This window comes from Conger conger, chromosome 17 (assembly GCF_963514075.1).
Source record: "Conger conger chromosome 17, fConCon1.1, whole genome shotgun sequence".
NCBI lineage: Eukaryota > Metazoa > Chordata > Actinopteri > Anguilliformes > Congridae > Conger > Conger conger.
The window spans coordinates 12,308,867-12,331,679 of NC_083776.1; the positions used below are offsets into that span (position 1 = coordinate 12,308,867).

The 22,813-nt window shown below is 48.7% G+C and overlaps 1 protein-coding gene across 1 annotated transcript in view; it reads left to right on the forward strand.

The window, feature by feature from the left end:
- Window positions 1–22,813, forward strand: part of LOC133117003 (protein Shroom2-like) — a 39,211-nt gene that overhangs the window by 10,212 nt on the left and 6,186 nt on the right. Inside the window, exons 2-5 of the mRNA XM_061227055.1 lie at window positions 1,501–1,649; window positions 17,746–17,862; window positions 18,057–20,304; window positions 20,731–20,813. Coding sequence (XP_061083039.1) covers window positions 1,501–1,649; window positions 17,746–17,862; window positions 18,057–20,304; window positions 20,731–20,813 — 2,597 coding nt within the window. The remainder of the gene's footprint in view (window positions 1–1,500; window positions 1,650–17,745; window positions 17,863–18,056; window positions 20,305–20,730; window positions 20,814–22,813) is intronic.

Here is a 22,813-nt window from a genome sequence, read left to right on the forward strand (position 1 = left end):
TGGCCTGAGTCAGCGGCTCCTCTGCCAGGGGAATGTGCGTCTCCTCTCAGGTTAGACTTACATGGAGGGAGCGCTCAGCCTTGGGGCGATGACTCACGCCGTTTCGCCCGCGGTGCGCCTCAGTAGCTCAGTAGTGTCGCTCTGCGGCCCCTCTCAGCGCTGCAGTGAGCACGGCCGCCCGGGAGCCTCGGTGACCTCATTAGCCGACCGTGAGCCCTCGTGACATCATCATCACGCCAGAGCCATCGCCACACGGTCTGTGGTGCGCGGCTGACGCCAGGGTTCCGTCGTGACCGCCCCGCCTGGCCTGTGCCGAGGGCCCGCGTGTCATAGGTTGACACGGGTCACGGTCACGAACGTTACAGTTTCGCCAACTTCCAACGCAGCTGATCTGACCTAATTTCCGGCCTTTGTCCCTCTGAAGCGCTCACAATGCATCAGCATACAGTGCCCCCCCCCCATTGCCCCCTCTTCCTGCCCTGTGTTTTTACAGTTGCCCCCCCTAGCGCGGGGTCAGGGTGGAGTGGTATCGCTCCGTCTCCGGTCCTCTTACACAAACACGGTGCGGTTTGTTTTCACACAGCTCTGTGCACAGCGCGCAGGCTCTTTGAAGACGCTGGCCCGAGCGCTTTTCTGCCCTTCTCTTTTTTGCTGTCCGACAATTCTAGGAAAAAAATTGAATAAGTAAATAAACAATAGAAATTCCTGCTAGAATATATTTAGTATGGATTCTTGGTAATTATGATGGCTAAAGACAGATGGATAGCTAATGTTCTTTATAGATTTAATGGAGAGGATGTTGTACCTCTGTTTGATCATGAAGCAGTCAGGATGAGGAGTGCACACATTTCCAGGAACAAGCTCGTATGAAACGTATGAAAGTCGACTCATTTATATTGATAACAATACTGTTGGGAGATTTTATGACGGTTTTATTTTTGTGGGGTGTGTGGTGTCTAGACTGCTTTATTTATGTGACTGTAGGTTGTGGTATGAGAGAGAGAGAGAGAGAGAGAGAGAGAGAGCGAGACGCATTGTGTGCAGGGGGGTCTCAGTGAGGTGTGCAACTTCATTCCATCAGCCAGTCATAACACTTTGGTGTCTGATTGGTTATTTGGTGATGTGTATATATGATGGAAACAGATGAGCAGTATTTTAATGTACCTCTGTGTGTTAGAGTACAATGTTTTGGCCATGTTTCTATTAAACTGTAATACTTTCATTGTAATATTTAATAGTAATATTGGCTCTGGCTGTGTATTTGTGTAGTGTATAGTAATATTGGCTGTGTACGTGTGTAATGGTGTGTAATGTATAGTAATATTGGCTGTGTCTGTGTGTAATGGTGTGTAATGTATAGTAATATTGGCTGTGTATGTGTGTAATGGTGTGTAATGTATCGTAATATTGGCTGTGTATGTGTGTAATGTACAGTAATACTGGCTGTGTCTGTGTGTAATGGTGTGTAATGTACAGTAATATTGTCTGTGTTTGTTCCAGGTGGAGGAGGGCAGTCAGGCCTGGGATGTCCGACTCCAGGTGGGGGACGAGGTGGTGTCTGTGAATGAGTACCCCCTGACCGGCTACCGGCAGGAGGCCATCGGCCTGATCAAGGGGTCCCACAAGACCCTGGCACTGGGGGTGAGAAGGTAGGCCCATAATAGAGGATTTATACACCTGCAGTCTACACCTACACACTTGCACTCACACACACAAACCGTCATACTCACACTCACACACACACACACACACACACACACACACACACACTCACACTCACACTCACACCGCACCTGCACTCACACTCACACATACACTCACACACACACACACACACACACACACACACACACGCTATAAGACTTATGGCCCTTGGACCCCTGTGGGAGCTGAGAAGCAGAATGTGTAGGGTCATCAAAGGTGACATCCTGGTCCCTGCAGAGCCTGCACAGATAGGGATGTCTTTCAAAATGGCTGCCATCAGCACTGCAGTTCTCCTGCCAAGAACTTGTCCTGTCATTCTAGTAACACTGATCTGGGGTCAGCCCAGCAGCTAGGAACAGACGATGGGGTGCTCGGAACTTCTAGGCCACACACTTTGGTGTATTCAGGACATTTATCAAGCCCTGCAAGGTCATCATGATGAGAGAGGAGGGGTTTATGTGGGGCCCGTCCCACAGGATACGCATCACTCAGTCACACCATGCCCGTCACATGACCCCACTGTTTTCTTTTGTCACAGTGCGCACACACACACACACACACACACACACACACACACACACACACTATACCGTGCGGCAGCTCCTTTCTCGGGGGCCTAATGGTTTGATTATTTAAAAGAGAGAACCGGTTACAGCCCAGTAGTTCTACATCAGTGATCTCACTAAATTGTTTCAACAGCTCTAGCATTCTCAACCTCAGTGGAATCGGTTGTGGAAAGTTGAGGGTGTGTGGAGAACATGGCTCAAAAACAGCCTTCGATCCCCCACACAGCTGCGCTTGAACAGCTGTAGCCCATCACAAGGGGCATACACTGAGACGCGAGGTCTTCTCTGTCCCTTTCTAAAAGGCGAGACCGTGTTTGAGAGAAGAACAGGCGTTTACTTGTTGAGTGCAGGAGGAATGGGAAGGTCAAACTAATATTCACCGTGTTAAACGCGAGGTAAACATACAGGGTCCAGATAAAGCAGGATGTGTGTGATAACGGTAAGCGGCGGAGGGAACGTAGGCTGAGGAGGTTGTAGGCCTGCCTCAGGTCTGAAAGGGCACGAAGGGTCGCTCTGTGAAGTAACCTCCGCGTCATACTGAACACCGATACTTTCTGACCTGTGGTAACCTGCCTGTGTTTCGATAGAAACTACGTTCAGGAAAGAACGTAGTGTTTTTTGTTGAGGCTGAACCCCTGAGGCTAAAGTATTCAAACCTACAGGCATACCACCGCCATCCACTCACTGAAAAGGCTGAAACGGCTTAGACGACTGATTCTTTGTGACTTGTTTCTTATCCAAACTGTCCTGTAGCTGTTCTAATGACCTTCGCTATGCACTTATTATATGTCACTTTGGATAAAAGCATCTGCTAAATATAATATAATGTCATGTAAATAAGGGCCCATTTCTATTTAAAATGTCGTTGAATTCTATAGCCCAGTCCATTTCTATTTCAAATGTAGTCTATTTCTGATGGACTTTGAATGGTTATGGCTAAGGGCAGCAGTTTAGCATGACGACCAGTGAAATGGAGCAGCAAATCCAAGGTTGTAGAGTTGATTCCCAGGCAGGGCAGGGCAGGGCGGGGCAGGTACACTTTTGAGGAAGGGATGTGACCTGAATTGCTTCAGCAGAAATCCCTGTCTTATAAATGGCTTGAAAGATATAATCTGTATAAGTCACTGTGAATGCCTGAAGATGTAAATATGATTTATGTCTTAGTCAGTTTTCCTGGTAGGAGTGTGAAGCGGTTGTGATTTCACTACATGTAAGCCTCATGTCTAGCCTTTTGTTTTTAGTTTTTTTTGGGAATGTTAAAATGGTAAATGGTAAATGGTTGGCATTTATATAGCGCCTTTATCCAAAGCGCTGTACAATTGATGCTTCTCATTCACCCATTCATACACACACTCACACACCGATGGCGATTGGCTGCCATGCAAGGCACCGACCGGCTCATCAGGAGCATTTGGGGGTTAGGTGTCTTGCTCAGGGACACTTCGACACAGCCCGGGCGGGGGATCGAACCGACTGCCAGATGACTGCTCTTACTGCCTGAGCCATGTCGCCCCTAAAATGGAGGAGTAGGATTTATGTGTCTTGAGTTATGCAAGATTTTTTCCACATTCTTTCTTTTCCCAGGGCTATCGGGAAGCTGGTGTAGTTAGGAACAGTAAAACTAAGCTTTGGGTATGGAGGCCATTTTAAGCTTTACAGTACATATTATATTGTGCACAGACTAGAACCTGTGGCTGTAAACGGTGTAAATCAGCAGGTCTTTACTGAGCTTTAGCAGAGGGCCCGGTTTTAAGATGGCTCAAATGCTTCCTCTTTCCTGTAATATTGTAGTTTAACTGCAAGTGTATACTGCCACTATTAGAATAGTCTTTATTTTTATTTACAAGGCCTATAAATGTCCCCGTCGTCATAAACCTATGAGCTCGGTTTGTGCAATAACCTGCCGTGGTATAAGCAGTGAATTTTACAGGCATCACCAAGTTTATTGTGCTTTGTCTTCTCTCTGCGTCAAACACTGTGTTTGCGAAGGAGAAATATTGCTCTACGGTGTTGTTCTAAATTCAAATCCTAACCACTTTTGTTTTCATTAAAGTGTAGTTCCTGGGTTTATAAACAGAATTGTCAGATTGTTTGACAAATGGTTTAACTCTGGTTTACTAACCAGAGAATCTAGCTAATGTTTAAGTAATTTGCTAACAAAGAATTTAATCATAATAGCTAACCTACCATATTTTAATATGCATGTACACTTATGGAAACTTTATATATTTTTGTGTAACTATATGACATGAATGTATGATAGTGACTGTGCATTGTATTGCTAGTTAGGAAGACAGAGTCAGTTTTTGTGTAAATCTGCTGCTTACGTTCTTATTTTTTGTATTAATAAGAAACTAATGAGTTTCGGAACAGTTCTGGAAATGTAACTTTGGAGTTGAATTTTGTGGAATGCTGACTTCAGCTTTCGTATGAGGGTCACATGTACATAGCCCAGTAAGGTGAAACTGGCTGTGTGTGTGCTGTGTGCTTGCATGCGTGCATGTATCTTAACCCGAAACAGCCTATGTTCGTCACCGGGTGCAGGTAGATCTGGTGAATCTTGTTTTTTGCTCTTGGACAGATGCCATACTATCTTGCCAAGCTGTTTCTGATGTCACCACTAAGCAGGGTTGGGCTTGGTTAGTACTCTTGCTGAGCTGGGCTGTGTGTTGTTTCCTGTTGAGGGAGTGGGCTTCCCTTCACTTTAAAGTGCTGTAACGTCAGATACGCTACATAAATGCGTTCTGTATGAGCCTGGAAAGTTGAACATGTACATGCACATGTAGTGGTGGGGAATGGGATCCCTGTACAGGTCTTATTTCGGGAAGAGGATCCCAGCTCAGGGGTCAATTGAGAAGAGGATCCCATCTGAGGGGTCAATTGAGAAGGGGATCCCAGCTCAGGGGTCTATAGGGAAGGGCATCCCAGCAGTCTCTATGGAGATGATGATCACAGTATAGGTATATGTAGGGAAGAGGATTCTAGCACAAGGGTCCATTTGGAAGATTCACTGGGATATCAGCTCAGGAGGGGTCTGTAGGGAAGGAGTGTGGCCAGAAAGGTCGACGCACTGGCCATTGTATTGTGAGGAAGTAGTTGAGCAGACCCAGAGGCTCAATAGGTGTGTCTGTTGACAGAGAGAAGAAGCGTGAGCACACACACCATGCTTTGCATTATGGGAATTTGTGTGTGACTATGAGGTCATGCTGCTGATGGGTGGAAGAGGAAGAGGAAGGAACATGGCGTCAGCTAGCTGCATCAGGAGCCATGCTATTGGCAGGAAAACAGCGCTCCAAAGTGCTGAGTCATGCATAGTCAAGGTTGAATGTTCCGGATGGTTCCACAGATATTCACCAGAGTGAGCGGCAAGTGTTGTTACCGTGTTCACCTGGGGATCCTCACTAACTGACTTCACATAGACCAAGTGATTTGAACAACGTCCTTGAAGAACACCTCACGTGGTTAATCTGTCTGACAACGTAAGCCAGTCATAAGGCCACTCACTGTTGTTCAGCACAGTTATGATTTAACAGAGCCTGGTATCGGTTTCATTTCCTGATAAATGTCAGCAGGCATGGAAAATAAAATAAAGCGCAGGTGAAGTGTGTGGTAAAAATGTGCCAGGTACACAGAGAGGAAATAGCCCCTATGAAACCAGAGCTGATGAAGAAATGCGTACAGCATGTCCCAGGGTTTTATTCTGGGCCTGGATTTCATCAATGTAAATAAATGCAAGTCTTTCAGCTGCAAAAAATAAGTTTTTTTTAACATACGTGTTGGCTGAATCACTGAATTATCTTGGCTTAGTTTTGGGAAGGTTGTCATGTAACACGGTTTTTAACTGTGAGTCAGAAAGGCAAATGCAAGCTGAATCTAGGCCATTGGCAGTCGGAAAGCTTGTTTTTCAGGAGTATCTGAACGTGGACATACATACGTCTGTTTTCTTGTGGGGGTCACAGCTGGATCAGACAAAGATTGAGAGCTAGGCTAGAATCACAGCTGGATCAGACAGACTCACAGAGCTAGGCTGGAGTCACAGTCCAATCAAACGGGCTGACAGACAGACAGACAGACAGACAGAGCTTGTGCCGTCTCCTTCCTGTACATTCTCTAACGGGAAAGCAGGAGAAAACACCGCTTGTGGTCTGAAATCTGTCTGCTGGTTGGCGTAATGATGTTGTAAATATTCTCCTTACTTGGAAGGAAGCAGTCGGCAGTGTGGGAAGGGTTCGCCACTCTTGGAGGAAGGGGGTTTGCCATGCGCTATCCCACCAAACTATGTGCTGTATTTTTCCTTTGCACTTGTATTTTCTCCAAATTTGGAATGTTCGTTTGTGTTGTTGCACTGAGCTCATCTGAGCCGCTGCCTTCTTGGCGGTTGAGGAGAGCCCGGTCGAGCACGTTGAAACGCATGATGTCAGGCCCCCGCTACTCCTCTCTCCACAGTCCACCAGCTCTCACAGACACTGAGTCAGGGACGGTTAATGCCTACCTTCTGCAGGGAGGCCAGGGCACCCCGTTGACTAGAGCGTGCCGTCGTGCTATGAGACTGATGTCCTGCCAACCGAAATTCCTCCCGCCTTAACAGGATGAGCCAGAGGAGGGGTGGCGTTTTAGCGGTGGAACGGATCTCCTAACCGGAATGTCATGGGCTTCAGGCCTTGGCAGGGCTCTGATGCTAAGCAAAGTTAATTTGAGCTGATTTGCTCACGGCTGCATCAGTTTCTCAGAACAGTAGCATAACAGGGAACTGGGGGGTGAGTCACTGGAAGGTGCCAACTATTAAGTTCTGCCCTTAGAAGCTTCAGTTTTAAACATTTGCTACATGGCAATATGAAAACTGCCTTTCCATATCTAGCCAGCAACTTAACTTGATATATAGTGTATTGTCATTGAAAGATTCCTCAAAAGTTGGAGTCTTAGCCATGAATCATGAGACACTGACCTGTGTGAGCAGGAAGCGTGCAGACTTTTCCCTTAGCTTCAATTGTTATCCAGCTAAATCTTATTGGGTCTATGTTGAGCTCACAAGACCTTCATGCATACTGCTTCACGCTTGTCAACTTGACAGTAATTCATTTCACATAGGGACACTACACGCAGTAAAACCCGTAAATAATTGGGCCAGCTAAATAATTCAGAGCAGAAGTTTGGACGAAACCCAGAAACGGATCCAGGACCCCCGAGGATCATGGTCCCCCACCCCTGCTCTAAATACTGAGTTTCGATGGCGGTAATCTGCGTGCTGATTGGGCTGTCGCCGTTAGGGGCTGGGAGGGGGAGACAATGGCAGCATTGTCTGGATGTTGACCTGACCCTTGCGTTATTGCAGACTTAATGAGACCCCTCCCCCCAGCATTTCTGGGGGTTCAAGAGTCTTCGTGGGGATGCCGCGTTGTCTGGGGGGTGGGGGTGTTTCTGCGCCGGTGGTGACACACACAGATGGGGATGACCGCCCGAACTGTCGCTGCATTTCTCCCAGAACGAGCTGGGGCTCTCTGGAGGACCACACAATAACATCAGGGTGTCGGGAACTCTGTTCAATTCAGCTCAGTTCAATTCAATTCACTTTTTATTTGTATAGCACTTATTACAGGAACACTGGCACAAAGATGCTTTACAGTGGAACTACAAAAGAAAATTGGGCAAAAAACCAGGCCTGGAAGCGAAAAGGCCCGGTTCTTTGTCTGAGACATGTCGTTGAACTGATGGGACAAGCCTAAAATCCCAACTGGGCAATCCTGATTTGAACGGGAGAGTGCTGAAGAAGGTAACTGATGCTTGAGAAAAGTGTTCTGGAACTGCATGTTCCAGTGAGTGGCAGATTTAGGTTTACTTTCTCCAAGGTTTCACCAGGGAGGTTTTTTAAGGTGAGGTCGGATGGATCAGTTGGTCCCAGCACGTCGCCGTGGAGACGGAGGCCGACTGCGACAAGTGCAAGGTCCAGCTCCTAACCTTCAAATCTGTAGTGTGCATCCGTTTGCTACATTTTTAACTCAAACAAAGCAGGATTGTGAAATTAGAATAACAGCACTGTGTGAAACCTGGAATCCTCCCAAATCTGGAACATGGGCTGAAGTGAAAAGAGCTGTTCTGGGGTTTACAATAGCAAAGTTATCCCCTCAGTAATCTCAGTAATCCTCCTTCGTGAAATACCTCCCTAGGTCAAATAATGCTTTGGAATTATTATTATTATTATTTAGAAGCCAGTTGTTATCGTGGTGAGATGTTTCCTTGAAAAACGGGGACGTGCATAGGCTATTCCCTAAAGGTCAAATAAAACTATTGATCAGGTTTTCTTGGAGAAAAATAAAACCGACACAAATGTAATCTACCAGTACTGAAAGCGTTGATAATGACATAGCCACTAAAGCAGCAGTAGGCAACGATGGTGCTAATGCTAAACTCCACCAATGGCAGGACAGCTGCTAGCAGCGATGACCAGGTGGAGGTGCCTGGCACGACTCCCGACTTCTGTGCTGATTCCCTAGTTCTCATCTTGTGCTCTTGCTTAAGGTGTTGCTGCAAAAGTTTGCTAATGCAGTTATTTGATTGTGTGTTGTCAAACCTGTTGCATTTGCATTAGGGTCATATGATGAAACTTCTTTATCTTTCCGTAGACTGTGTGATGTTGTGCTGTTGTCTCCGTCTCTTAAATTGAAATTTTTATTGATATGACAGTTCATGTCTCCAAAGAATGCAGAGTGCCTTATAGGGGGTTTAAGCATGCTCTCACTCTCTGTCTCATTGCCCTGGCTGTTTTCAAAGCCCAAAACTGCCTATGCATGTACTGTATGTACAAATGGAAGGCAACACATGGCAGCATTACTGCATCCAAAAATTCAAGCCTAAGCAATTTATTTGCCTTTTTCCTTATTTTTACAATTTTTTTTAGTTCAGTTCGCTTGTGGTTACACGCAAAGGGGTGAGAGCAATGCACTGCAGAATGCCTGAGACCCTGAGCATAAGACCCTGAGCGTAAGAGCCTGAGCTAAACTCTTATATTGTAAAATGTAAATAAGAAACTCAAATAGCCTCAGCAGCAGAAGAACTCGCTGCTTTTCCCTGACATCAGCGGAGAGTGTGACTGAGGCCACCTGGTGGCCAAGTGCAGTAGTGGAGTCAGAGTCATTTGAGCGTGTCCATGCGTTTTATCTTTATGCTCATGGTTCCCACACCTCTCCTCAGGTACCTCTGGCTTGATCCAGGTACTTGATCTGTTCCACCTCAAGCACTCCTGGTTGGACCTACTGAAGCCCTTGGTTAGTGGCATCAGATGTGCTTGAGATGGGCCACATGAAATGCCTGGGTCCGGCTGGTGGGTGCCTGAGGAGTGTGGGAACCACTGCTTTAGGCAGAGAAACACAGAAGAAGGCTAATGAGGAACTGCTTAATGACATTTACTTATAAACAGGCAAGTTGGTTTATAGGAAAGCCTGTTTGAAACACTCTCTAGAAGACCACCATGTGACCATGGCCGTTGTGTCTTGTGCCTGGAGCATGTTTCTGGAGTTTTGCTGGAGTTTAGCGTGACACAGCCTTGTCTCCGCAGCACGTGGTCACCCCCCGGAGGTATCGTGTTCCTGTAGGCGGGATCCCGTTCCCATGGCGTCCGGTCGTACCTACCGCAGCGGCCGCGCACCCGGCGGGCGGGAGGAGTGAATAATTGATTGGCGTGCGTCGGGGGGTATCGCGTTTCGGCCTGTTGGGCCGGGCTCGGGAGGGTTTGGTTACGCGGCCGCGTGGGCGTCCTGTTCTGCTCCACGTGGGAGAGCAGGAGCCCAGCGATACCGCCACTCCCGCGTCCTGGGCAGACCAGGGACAAGTACACTCCAGTCCTCATAACATGCAGGTTAGGGACTACAGATGAAAATGAGTTTACGAGTTAACGCTGGCACATGTACATTGATGTGGAAACTGAAAATGTTGATTAATGTGCACTGTCCCTAATAAAATTAGTATTTATTTAAAAAAAAAAAAAAAAATATATATATATATATATATGGCACGGTGTCACTGGCGACCACTATTTTACACTGCTGCCTCCTCGATTTGGAGCTGATGGTTTTCCCTTCAAGTCCCACAGTGCCGGTGTCACCCCGAGAACACTGGAACACTGGAGTGTGTCGCACACTCTTCCGATCTGCTCGCCAGCACATTGGTGACAACGCTATCTGTTTTAACCACAGACTCCAGTAGTTCTTACATCCACTTCAATGTCCACAAGCAGTTTGGACCTTGGTAAACAGGTGGGTGAGTTAAGTGCTGAGAGACTACTCCTCGTGTAGAATCGCACACCTTGCCATATTTATTTTTGATCAAACTTGGGATGTGTTGTACAACATTGCCTAAGCTGAGTTTGTGTGTCAGTATGGTGCTTGTTGTAAAATGTGCAATCCTATTTGTTGTGCTCCTGTCTTCATCGACCGACTTCAAAAGTCGGCCACAGCTGCTCTTCATTAATGGTTTCATTGTGTGTCATATCAAACAAACTTACTGGCAGCGCTTTGATGAATATTCTTTCAAAAGATCTCCTTGAAAGTCCCCCCCCCCCCCCCCATTACATTGAAGAACCACACGAGGGCAGCATAGACAGTCAGTGGGGAATCAAAAGCTAGCGGCAATGAAATCTGCTGTGGCAGAAAGTAATTGAAGTATAATTCAAGAGGCTTGCATGGTGTCAGCATCTTAATACTTTTGTGTGTAGCAGTCAGACCTGGGTCAGATATGTAATTGTTTTGTATTCAAATAGTTCTCTGTGCTCAATTGATCTTGCCTGGTGCAATTGAGCCAACCAAGAGGGTTTGCAGTTTTTGAGAGTATTTCATCAGTTCCAATACACCACATAACCTTGGTAAAGCGTAGGAAAGTGTAAAAATCCAAAGCAATTTCGTACTTGACCAAGGTCTGATAGCCGTCAAATCAATAGAGAGGAATGGGGAGTTAGGGATAACAACCAGATACGGATGTTATTGAAACCTGGCACTACAACCATTTTGCCTCTTCTGTCTTAACAGTAAACCAAGTCTCTATCTTCTTCTTTTTCAATTAGTTTTTATATCCTTTTCCGGTATGGCTCTCCCAGTTGCTATTGCTAAGTCATTGCATCATCCGCAGTCAGTTCAGGAGAGTGCAGGCATACCAGGCTCCACGTGCTCTGTTCACTCTGCAGTCCAGCAGTTGAGCTGTGTAGTTGTCACTCCGGAGGGCTACACATTCTGTGCAGTTGGTACATGCAAACCGCAGGCCCCTGATCTACCAGAGGAGTCGCTGTTTCCCAGTATGGTTCTCAGCCAGCAGTCCACACAGAGAGCCCTGGAAATTTTTGTTAGCTTTATTGTGCATGAACTAATGATGCAAAGACACACAGCTGGCCAAGAAAGAGCTGTACAACTCATTACTTTTGATCCACAAAAAACTGTGTGAAAAGGGCTACAATTCCTACCCGAATTCCCCAATGTGGATGTACATACCGTCAAATTAAATCTAACAGGCTGTACTTTAATGATTAATTTTATTCATTGTTTTATTTCAAATCTGGAGTACAGAGTCAAAATAAGGTGTTCCAAATTGGGTTTGAAACTTGAGCAGATGTCCAGGAACAGGATTGGGCAGCCCTGTTACACACACACACACGGGATACTGTGTTGATGGCCAAAGATGCCATGCTTGCTAGGATATTGTTAACTTGGGATACCCCTTGAAGCGGGAATCTGAGTTCAGCTTCTGTCAGAAGTGATGAATTTCAGAATTCCTCCAAGCAGTATAAACACATGAGGTAGGGGAAATGCAGCAGCTTGCGCTGTTTAAATTGGCTGTCTCCTTCGACGTGAGGAACGGGTTAGGCCCAGGACAGAGCTCTCAACCTTCTTCTTCTTCTTCTTCTTCTTCTTCTTCTTCTTCTTCTTCTTCTTCTTCTTCTTCTTCTTCTTCTTCTTCTTCTTCTTCTTCTTCTTCTTCTTCTTCTTCTTCTTCTTCTTCTTCTTCTTCTTCTTCTTCTTCTTCTTCTTCTTCTTCTTCTTCTTCTTCTTCTTCTTCTTCTTCTTCTCATGAAGTGGGTGGTTGGGGACTCCTGTTTCACAGCTGTACAGAGAGGCACCACATTCTGCTTTCACCACGGATGAGCTGAAAGGACCCTGCTCCTCCTGAGGGAAAGTTCTGGCTCACGCAGAAGGACCGTGCACTTTTAAGACGCCTTGTGGTCCCACCCACCTCCTGGTGCAGCGGCGTGTGGCCGTGACCTGCGGAATGAACCCAGATGTGCTCCTCCACCGAGGGCGGCGAGGCCAGTGTCCCGCGCAGAATAAGAGTTCAGGCTGAAATGAGCCTGCTTGTGAACAGCAGCACCTGCAATGCAATCTGTTTCTTCTACTTGCGTGCATCCTGCCTTTCCTACATGCATGCTGTTGTTCTCTTATTTATAATTATAGCCGTTCTTGAATGAGCAGTAAAAAAAAAGAAAAAAAAAAAGAAGGTATTTTAGATTACCTAAAGTTCTGGCCTGAACCCCCCCGCGGTCTCCGAGTGGGGGAAGCGCACTGCGGTGAGCTGCGGCCCTGTGGGTCCTGCCAGCGCACGTACAGATGGCCCTTTCTGAAGAGCGTTTTCGGGCTCTGTGGTCCAGGTCCCTGCTGGCGTTCTGCCCCCCTGAGAGACACCGCTCTGGGAGAGAAGCGAACAAAGGAGGCGGAGGGAGTGACGCAGAGAGGCCCAGGTGTCAGGGGTGAGGGCGGGCCGGTCGCCGGGCGACCCGCGGGCTGGAATGCCACGCAGCCCTGGAATGCGGCCGTTATTATCAGTGCCTCACGCTTGGCTTCTTCCCCCTCTCCTCCTCCTCCTCCTCCTCGTCTGTCGCTTCCTCAACATGACCGGCCTGATTGTGGAGCCGCTCAAGTAAGCCTTTGTAAGGCCTCGCAAATCCCTGTGTGTGCGTGTGTGCGTGTGTGCGTGTGTGCGTGTGTGCGTGTGTGCGTGTGTGCGTGTGTGCGTGTGTGTGTGTGTGTGTGCGCATAGTTTCTTGGGGGGTGGGGTGTAAGTGCTCCTTTAAGTTAGTGCTCCTAAGTGCTCCTTTAAGTGCTGTGAAACCTGTTTTAAGTTGGTTAATACTGAAATATTTTCAGAGTAACCGCTGTAAACTGTGTCAAAGGTCTAGGCCTAATATCAACATTCGTCACCACAGTCCACCGCAAAAACAGCCTGCCATTGGAGCTCTGCACCCGCGGTTCCTTCAGTGGCCAGAGGGGTCCTGCCTGACCTGGCCTGCTGTATGACCATGACCGAGGGGTCAGGGGTGTTCGAGGGGTCACGTGGTCTGCGGTCTGGGGCTGAGGGTATTTGAAAAGGAGGTGACGTGGTTTGGAAATTGCTTTGTGGGCGGTGGCGCCAACATGCCCTGCGTCGGCTCAGAAACACAGGAGGGCAGATGGTTGATTTGGCATGGTTATCAGAAAGCCCTGCTTGATATTTGAGAGCTCACTGATGAATTCTGCTCCAGTCAGCTGTGAAAACACCAAATCAAATCATACTTAGAAAGGCGCCATGTTGTGCGCTTTTGACTTGGCTTTTGAGTGACCCTCATTCGCAGCCTGCAAGGGAAACTGCTCGGGGAAGCTCGGCACAGAATAGGTAGTGATGCTGTCCTTCGTAAATGTTGACGGGTCCAGGGGAATGTTCTGGAATCTTCCACAAATCATCCTAATTTTATTGCTCCAGCAGTCAATGAATGTATATTGCTACCAGCGGTCCTCAGCAGATGACACACAAGGGAAACTGGGAAAGGTCGTTGGCCGGGAAACTTATGGATAATTAGGCCCCACAGAGAACAGCTTTGGGTGGAATTTGAAGAGGGTGTTGGCAGTTCAGAATGAGGAATAGTTTTGGGAAAGTAGCCACGCCAGGTGAAGTTCTCTTCTCCAGAGAGAGCGAGAGTGAGAGGGAGAGGGAGAGAGTCCTGTTTTCACATCCCCGAGATTAGTTTATGAGTCGCTTGGGGCCAATGAGGAGGCTAGCCCCTGGATTACCTTAGGGCTGTGCCAGTACTCCAGGCTCTCCTTTGGGAGGGGGCGGACTGGGGGAGGATTGGGAGGGGGACCCGCAATCTCCTTTGGCTGAAAGACAGGGGAGAACAGACCATCTTGCATACCGCTCCTGCTGAAGAGGCGATGTGTGTGTGCGCCCAGGTGTGTGTGTGCGCCTGTGTGTGTGTGCGCCCGTGTGTGCATGTGTGTGTGTGCGCCTGTGTGTGTGTGCGCCCGTGTGTGCATGTGTGTGTGTGCGCCCGTGTGTGTGAGCGCTTGTGTGTGAGCTAAGACGAGCCGTGTGCCTCTGTGGAATGCGCGCAGATCTGCCTGCATTTTCATTTAAGGGCCTTTTAGCCCTGGGTCCGCTCCTCCTCGCTGACACAGAGCTCTGAGCCGGCTGCAGATCCCTCATTGTCCTTACGGCACGTCTTTGAAGCGCCTCTGGAACGCAGCGCAAGGCCGGCTCACAGTGACAGTTTTAGGGGCTCCCCCTGGCCTCAGCCGATGATCCTTGTTCAGACAAGGAGAGTCGTCATCGCCCTCTGGAGTGTGTATCTCTGGTCTGACGTCTCCGCTCTGTTCTGTTTGTTTACTCCTGAGCTTGGTGAGTTTTCAGTTCACAGTCAGTTTTTGTTTCTATTAACCCCCTACCCATCCATCTTCCCCCCTCTATTCATTATTGTGCTTGTTGTTTGTTGTGTCTGATCACCTGCTTGTTTGTCTAACTTTAGTGATCTGTTTTGTCTGGATGTGAATATCTTCTTGAATGTCTATGCTGCGGTCTTATTGTGTCTGCATGACTTGTGCTGTAAAGCTGATATTATCTTGAGGATTTGATAAAGTTTTCATTTGTTATTGTGAGTCCGCATATTCTGTTGGAAAGAGAAACATAATATCTCTAAATCAGTTATTAATACCACATGTTAACTGAACTATGTCGGTTTTTATAACGAGGAAAGTTGTTTTGCACAGGACTGCCTCTTTAGTGGTGAGCTTGGCTGAGCAGTTTTTCCAGGAACTTAGTTTGTGTTCAGTTTGTTTTTAATTGTGCCTTCTGAACACAGTGAGAAAGAAAAGGTTGAATCGTCTGCACCATCTCCATCCACTCCCCAGCTAGCCCTCCCTGCTGTCGGGCCTGCTGTGTGCGAGTGTGCTGGGATATCTATGCCAGGCGGGCTGTAGCCCAGGCGATAGGGCTAATGAGAGCAGGCCCATTGGAATTCCTTTTGTGATTGGAAAGAGAAGGGCCGTGGAGCCAGACTCCAGAGAGTTTCCACAAGACAGGAGGCGAGCAGTTCTATCCCCCTCACAGAAAGGAGGAAACCACTTGTGCGAGGGAGGAGGGGGGTGTCTTGATTTTTGCCTCTGTGGTTCATTTTGTTGGTTTTCTATGGTTTTGCTTTGGATCTTTTTTTTGGGATGTTCTTTTTATTAATATTATTTATTGATCTATATATTTGTTAACATATTATTATTGTACCCGCCCTCCCCCCCACACGCACACACACACACACACACACCAAACATACCTCAACTGTGAATGAAATTCATATTTGTTTTGTGGTGTTCACATCACATGCGATTGGTCTTGTAGATTGCCTGGAGCACTGATATTCCCCGGCTGATAATGTTTCCCCACACCCTCCGAGAGTGCTCCCGGACGCTGGGGATGACGCTGGGATCCTGCGATCCTCATTAAGCGCTAACGGCGTGCCACGTCGCGCGCTGGCTGTAAAAACGCTCCCACCGGCAGATTTACTGCGCTCCAAATCGCTCGGCGTGTAATGAAAACGGCGTGGTGTGTTTGCTCATCCTCTCAGGATGCCTTAGTTCATTTGAGGTGTGGGCAGAGTGGGGGGAGAGGGTGTGAACTACTTGACCTCTTGGTCCTGTGAGGCTACGGAGAGTTCACCCCGACTGAGAGAGCGACCTTTCTTTCACCTTTTGTTTCGATGGTGAACACCAGCAGGCCTCGCATACCATCGCGTTCATGCATTTGTTTCAATTAAATAGTGATACGAAGCGTGATTCATTTTGTTTTCTTGGTTTGTTTCTGCATATTATACACAACATAGCGACGAAAACGTGTTCTGTTATTAGTTGGCGGCTGTGCAAGTTGAATTTATCGTGTTTGCAGATAGCCTTTATAACTGGTTTTGTACAAGTTGTTTTTTTCTTTGGAAAAGGAAGGAATCGGCTTCAACTGGGAATTTTGGATTTCTATAGAGCCTTGATTAAAGAATGCAAGAATTTAGTTTGAGCACTTCCAGACATTCATGTTGAACAAAGGTCTATAAATTTGGGAGTTACATGCCTGACCCTTTGACCCACTCGGAGCCGGTCCTGACAAGAGCGCAGAGTTGTCTGGTGCTCTTGATGGTTCCTTTTTGGAGTACATTGCACATTGCGTTCTCTGTAGCCGCCATTGGGTGTAAAATTCTTGCGCAGTAATCAAGATCTTTTTCTTCTTTTTTCACACAAGTGGTTAAGGTCCATGACTGGGTCCCTCAAGGCCGGTGGTTCAATCCCCGGTGTTGCCTCAATAAGATCCGTACGGCTGATCCGCACAGCTGTTGTGCCCTTAACCCCATGTTGCTCCAGGGAGGATTGTCTCCTGCTTAGTCTTGTCTAATCAACTGTAAGTCACTTTGGATAAAATTGTCAGCCGAATAACATGTAATGTAATGCAGAGCATAGTCCGGATTCAATACCAGAGTGTGGGGCTCATCCATGTTCTAGAACAGTGCCTTAATGGGATGAGCCACCCAGCTCAGGTTTTCCATTGCCGTTGTTTTTAGGGCAGTGTAATGTCTCTTGTTGGCCATTAGAGGGGGCACAGGCACCACAACTGCCAGCACATAACATTCACTGTAAAAGTCAACAGTGACTACAGTAAGGTGTGTATGTACACTGTATTTCACAATGAGAACAAAAGGTATGTGCCTGGCGTTTTTGCATATTACGCACACTCTGGTGTGATAAAGATAGCAGTGTAATGTTGTTTCTACATTTCTGTGGTCAATGGTCAACATACTCTCTCTCTCATTTTCCTTGCTAGACAAACTGTTACATAAGGGGTACGCTTTTCTATGCACGCCTATCACACCAGCGTGATAGGCGTAAATGTCTTATTTATTTTGGAAAATAAGCTATAAACATCATTACCTGGTCACTTGGAGATGAGACCACAGAAAACATTTTTAATGAACAGAGCTGTCATTCTTTAACATATCAATCAATGTATCTCACGTTAAGTCATATCACCTAAATGGCTACGCAGTTGACTGTACTTGGCATGAAACGCAGAATTCAATTCAGACTTCCAAAAGCGGGGTTCCCTACCCCAGCCTTATACTGCTTGGCAAGTACAGTTGAAAGTGCTTGATGTTGGAGGTGTTTATGTAAAAAAGTGTTTGTTCTCAAATCCAGTGTTCTGTGTGTCTCTCTCTCTCCAGGAGAACTGAAAGTGTGAACAGGCCACACTCCTGGCACGCCATCAAATTTGCCCAATCAGAAGCTTTGCAAAGGCAGACAGCCGACACCTTGGTCTCGCAGTGCCGATATGATGCCAGGTGAGCTGGTCATGGGCTCATGGGATTTGTGATCTCCCCGCGTTTTTCTTCTCCTCGTATTCACAGTTTCGGATTCGGGAGTCTTACCTAATAAAGTGCTCAGTGAGTGTAGGTTATATTGAATGCTAATGCTTGTTAAGTTTGCTATCATGCTAATTATAGAAGCCTCCCTTGTCTTTTTGCGCTTTTTCCAGTTTGTCGTCCAACAACCTCACAGGGAGCTGGGACCAGACAAACCTGCAGAGGGTTTCGGACCGGTTCAGCTCCATGGGCAGCATGGACAGCCTAGAGCCCTACCCGCACCCCTACCCCGCGGGACACCTCTCCCAGGCCAAGCCCAGCGGCAGCACTGAGTACCTGGGTGGAACGAAACACGACTCGGCCTACAGCTCTTACTCCACAGGGTCCGGGACACCGGACCACACCCTGTCCAGGAGCAACACCACATCCGCAGAGAACGTGGCATGCAAGGTGGGAGCGTGGGACTCGCGGAACTGGCAGAGTCCAGATGAGAAGCCGGGAGCGGGGTACGGTGGGGGAAGGGACAGCCCCCGCCATTCCGGCTCCACAGCCGGGGGGCGCTCTAACTTTGGCCCCATCTGGCACGTTCCCGACAAGAAACAGCCCGCTGCCCCGTCCCCACCCCCGCCCCTCCCGGTCCGCAGCGACAGCTTCGCGGTAACCAAGGTTCACGAGAGAGGAACAGTCATCCCCTACGATGAGGAGCCCCGTCCCTACGCAGAACAGCGCCCCCCTGGACAGGTCAGAGGTGCAGACCGGGTTCCTGACGGTGCCTTGAGGGGTCACCCAGTGGCTGAAAGAGGCCCAGGCGCTCGATGGAGTTACAACCCAACCAGAAGCGACGAGGCTTTCCCTGCACACAGCTCCGGCTACGGGAGCCAGCTGAGCTCCCGGTCCAGCATGGAGGTCCCAGCAGGCCATGCACCCTGCCACCAGCGGCAGAGCAGCGATGAGAACACGTACCACCAGCGCCGTCGGGCGACCGTAGCCACTGTGCCTGGGCTGCCTGAGACAGGCGGCTATAGCGGCAGCACCCGAGAGCGGCCCAGTGACAGCCTGCAGCAGCCCAGCGGCCAGGCCCTCGCCTGGACCTCTGCTGCGTCCAACGCTGGCACCCTCGATCAAGACAGGCACAGCCAGTACTACTGCGTCACCTCTGGGCACCGGCCTCCGGTGAGGGATGAGGACAAAACGGGGGACGTGGGAGGGGGTGGAGGAACGGGGATGAACCAGAGGACTAAGGAGACTGACAAGAACTCCAAAACCCACAAAGCAAAGCGGCTCTCTCACCCACCCTCGCAGAGGCGTCACCCTAACGACCAGGACAGCAACGTCTATGGCAGACACGAGGACCCGCCCATTGATCGGCTGGAGGGTAAACCGAATGGGAGCGTGAGCGTGAGGCAGAGCCAGGGCAGAAACAACGGACACCACGCAGAGAGCCATTATGTCAACTACCCCTTGGGCAAACATGAGGAAGAGAAGGGGCTGACATCGCAGCCCAGAGACAAGCCACGGGACGTCTTGCTGTCCCGAGAGGACTTGCACTCCCAGGAAGGCATGGGTAGCCTCCAGGACACCAGTCCACCCGGCCCCCAAACTGGCAAGCAGGCTGCGGGCAACGACCGCTTCGCTACCATCCTCCGCAACGAAATCCAGAACCGCAAAGTCCGGCTGCAGAAAAGCCAGAGTACTGCGGCTCTGACGGGCTCCGGCCAGGCTGAGGAACCGGAGGACGGGACAACGGTGTCAGCCGAAACCTCCGCCACCTCCTCCGACGGCTCCTTCTCCAGCACCTACAAGGACCACCTGAAGGAAGTGCAGGCCCGTGTCCTGCAAGCCACCTCCTTCAGGAGACGCGGCCTGGTGCCTGAAGCCCTGCCCCCTGCTCCCACACCCGCCGTTAGCCTCCATCAGGAGTCCTCACTCCCCGCCGGTCCTGCGGTACCACGGATTGCCGGCAGAAGGCGCATTCCACCGGAGAAGAAGGCCCTTTCCTTCTCCGAGCCAAACAAGATCCACGAGATGGGCATGGTGGGGGATGGGCCTGAGCAGCCGGAGCCTTCCCGCCCTGAGCCCGCAAGCTCCCTTGCTGACCGGCGCAAGGTCTTTGAGCAGACGGGGAAACCTGTGTTCCAGAAACCCCTCCCCAAACAGGCCCGGCAGGGCTCCCCAGAGGACAGGGGCGGAGACGGGACCAACACCAGCAGGGGCCAGTCAGAAGGACAGCAGCAGCGGCTGGACAGCTTTGCCGAATACGAAGCCACGTGGAACGCCCAGCGGAAACCCCCAGAGACGAGGCCGTCTGGGAGGTCCCACTCCGCCGACAACATCCTGGATTCGGCCGTGGAGGAGCGGAGCAGATCCTCCTGCATCCACGAGAGGTCACGGTCGTCCCCCTCCGCCGACTTACACGGGCAGGTGAGTCCCCCCTCCCTTATGTGTATCTGATTAGTCATCCCTCCTGCTTCCTGACAGGAAGTACTTACTCATCGCTTTATTATCCCTTGTTTGTTGTAGGTTAACTAGTGTCACAAGGGTTTTGTTTCATTAAAGCTCAATCATTTCTCCAAGGTTCTTCTTGCTGTATGCTCCCAGCCAGCCAAAGTATGGCAACACATGAGGTGTAACATTGGAGTTGCTTTAAACAGGGGTTCTCAAACTACTGGACTGTAATACCGGTTTTATTTTGGTTTCTTTCCAGTCAGTACCCAATTTAGAATTTGGGAAAAAGCTGTGTGAACTTTAGTGACTTGAATGAAACAGCAAAAAGTGGTTTGTAAAAATGTAGGATGGCAAAACTTGTTGAAATTGAAATGTGTGTCTGTTCTTGTGTGTTTTTTTCAGAACATCCCAGGTTCTGGGAGGAAGTCCGCAGAGCTCTCCTGCCCTGAACAGAAACCTGCTGAACACATGAGCGCCACCCCCAGGTAAAGTAGCTGAGCGGTTAACTGCACTCCCCTCTGTGTGTCCATTGCGTAGTGTGGGCAGGATTGGTGTGGCACTAGCAGGAGGGGCTACGTCCTTGAGGAGAATGAGGAGACGTCGGTCTAGTTTCTCCAGCCTACGTACGTTTGGCTTTGTATGCGAATGAAGGGAGGCTTAAACTCTTAATTTGATGAAAGCTGGCAACATGCAATTAGAGGCCATTTTGGCTCCATGCTGTTCCCCAGTGGCAGGAAGAAAGGGCCTTTATGGGGACTCCGTGGCAGATTAATACACAGGGCTGGCCACTGGCATGGGGTCCTGTCCCAGCTGTGCACCCTCTCTGACTTATATGAAGACACCACCCCACCCCCCAGCCCCCAGCCCCCAGCCCCCAAATAATGACACTACGACTTTAAACTGCCAGAACTGAAATTTGACATCCTTGCTATTGAGCCTCTGACTCAGGGTTTTTACATGTTTGACAAAATATTATGTTGCTTAGGCACTGTCACTATTAAAGTTGACATCATTGATGATCAGTTGTCGCTACTCTTTAGGTTTGCATGATCATCGAGGATGCGCAATGTTTTATTTATTTTTATTTTTCCATACAATTTCTTTGCCGTTTTACTGCATTGCGTCAGGTGTGCCACTCGAGTCTCCGCTGTGTCACCTGCCCTCTACCTGACCTCTCAGTGCAGTCTGTCTAACGTGCCTGCTGGCACTGGTTCACCCCCATTACATTTATTGGGATAGTATCATCACAAGCTTTTATTGGGGCTATTAGAGCTGCTAACATTGGTAGGTTTCTGCTTCAGGGAATTCTCTGCTGCTACGCGTCTTCTTCCCTGTTATAGTGGGCGTGGGGTAAAGATGGCAGTTCTATAGTTCCTTGTGTAGGAGTGGGGGTAAAGGGGGCAGTTCTACAGCCCCTTGTGTAGGAGTGGGGGTAAAGGGGGCAGTTCCACAGCCCATTGAGTGGGAGCGGGGCAAAAGGGGTCAGTTGCAAAGCCCAGAGGAGGCCTCAGTAGATTGGCCTGCTTGTCTTTAACTTTCAGCAGAGAAAATGTCCACCAAAACATTTTCCTTTAACTTTTGCATGTGTGTTTTCTTGCATATCTAAAAATGTGACCTAGTACTCGCATTATATGATTTGTGATGTTCTTGAGTGAATACTCATTTTTCAGTCTCCAAAAACACGCTATCCTCCCTCCAACAGGGGGCGCTCCAAGGCCTTTCAGTGGCCACCCTCATCTTTGTCTACCAGCAGTTTCAGAGAAAAACATCCTCCTGACAAACGGAGCTATTGAGAGCCACGTCTGTGCTCTGCCCATTGAAAATCTCTGCGATGGTTTCAGCACAGAGAACAAGTGTAGAGGATTTCTAAAGCCTAAAGTCTAAAAAAAGAACCACTGAAAGAAAGAAGTTGGACAAGAGCAGTTCTGTCCTTTCTCACTGCTGCTCATACATTCTTGACACCAGGGAGTTAAATTGGAACAAAAACCTCCAGAAAGAAAGAAGTTCCAGTGCCACTGAGGGCAGGAGATCATCAGTGCTGAGGGGTTCTGGGTTTGTGGGAAGAAAAATGCCGTCCTGTCTGCCAGGCTGAATGATACCACAGAAAGGTTCTGAGTCACACTGTAGCAGGAGCGGAGAGATGGGGGTAAATGCTTTTCCGAGCTCTCCTCCCTAACTCTGAGTTAGACTGACTGCGGCGTTCACCCGGACCGAATGTTACTGCAGGCTGTCCGTGAGCTTTGAGTAGAGGAACTGGAAGGAAAGGGAGGATAGTGTTTGTGGGTTCTTGCGTTTTCCTTTCAATCGAATTTACCGCTATTTACCGAATCAGTGACCTCAGTTATGTGTTTTAATGCTGAAACGCGCTGAAAACCAGCAGACACTGCGTCCCTCCAGGACTGGAGTTTGAGATTCCTGAGATACTCTGCTTGTTCTCTTTCTGTTGAAAAGGTACTTGTTTGGATTCATATGCGCTGTTCAACCT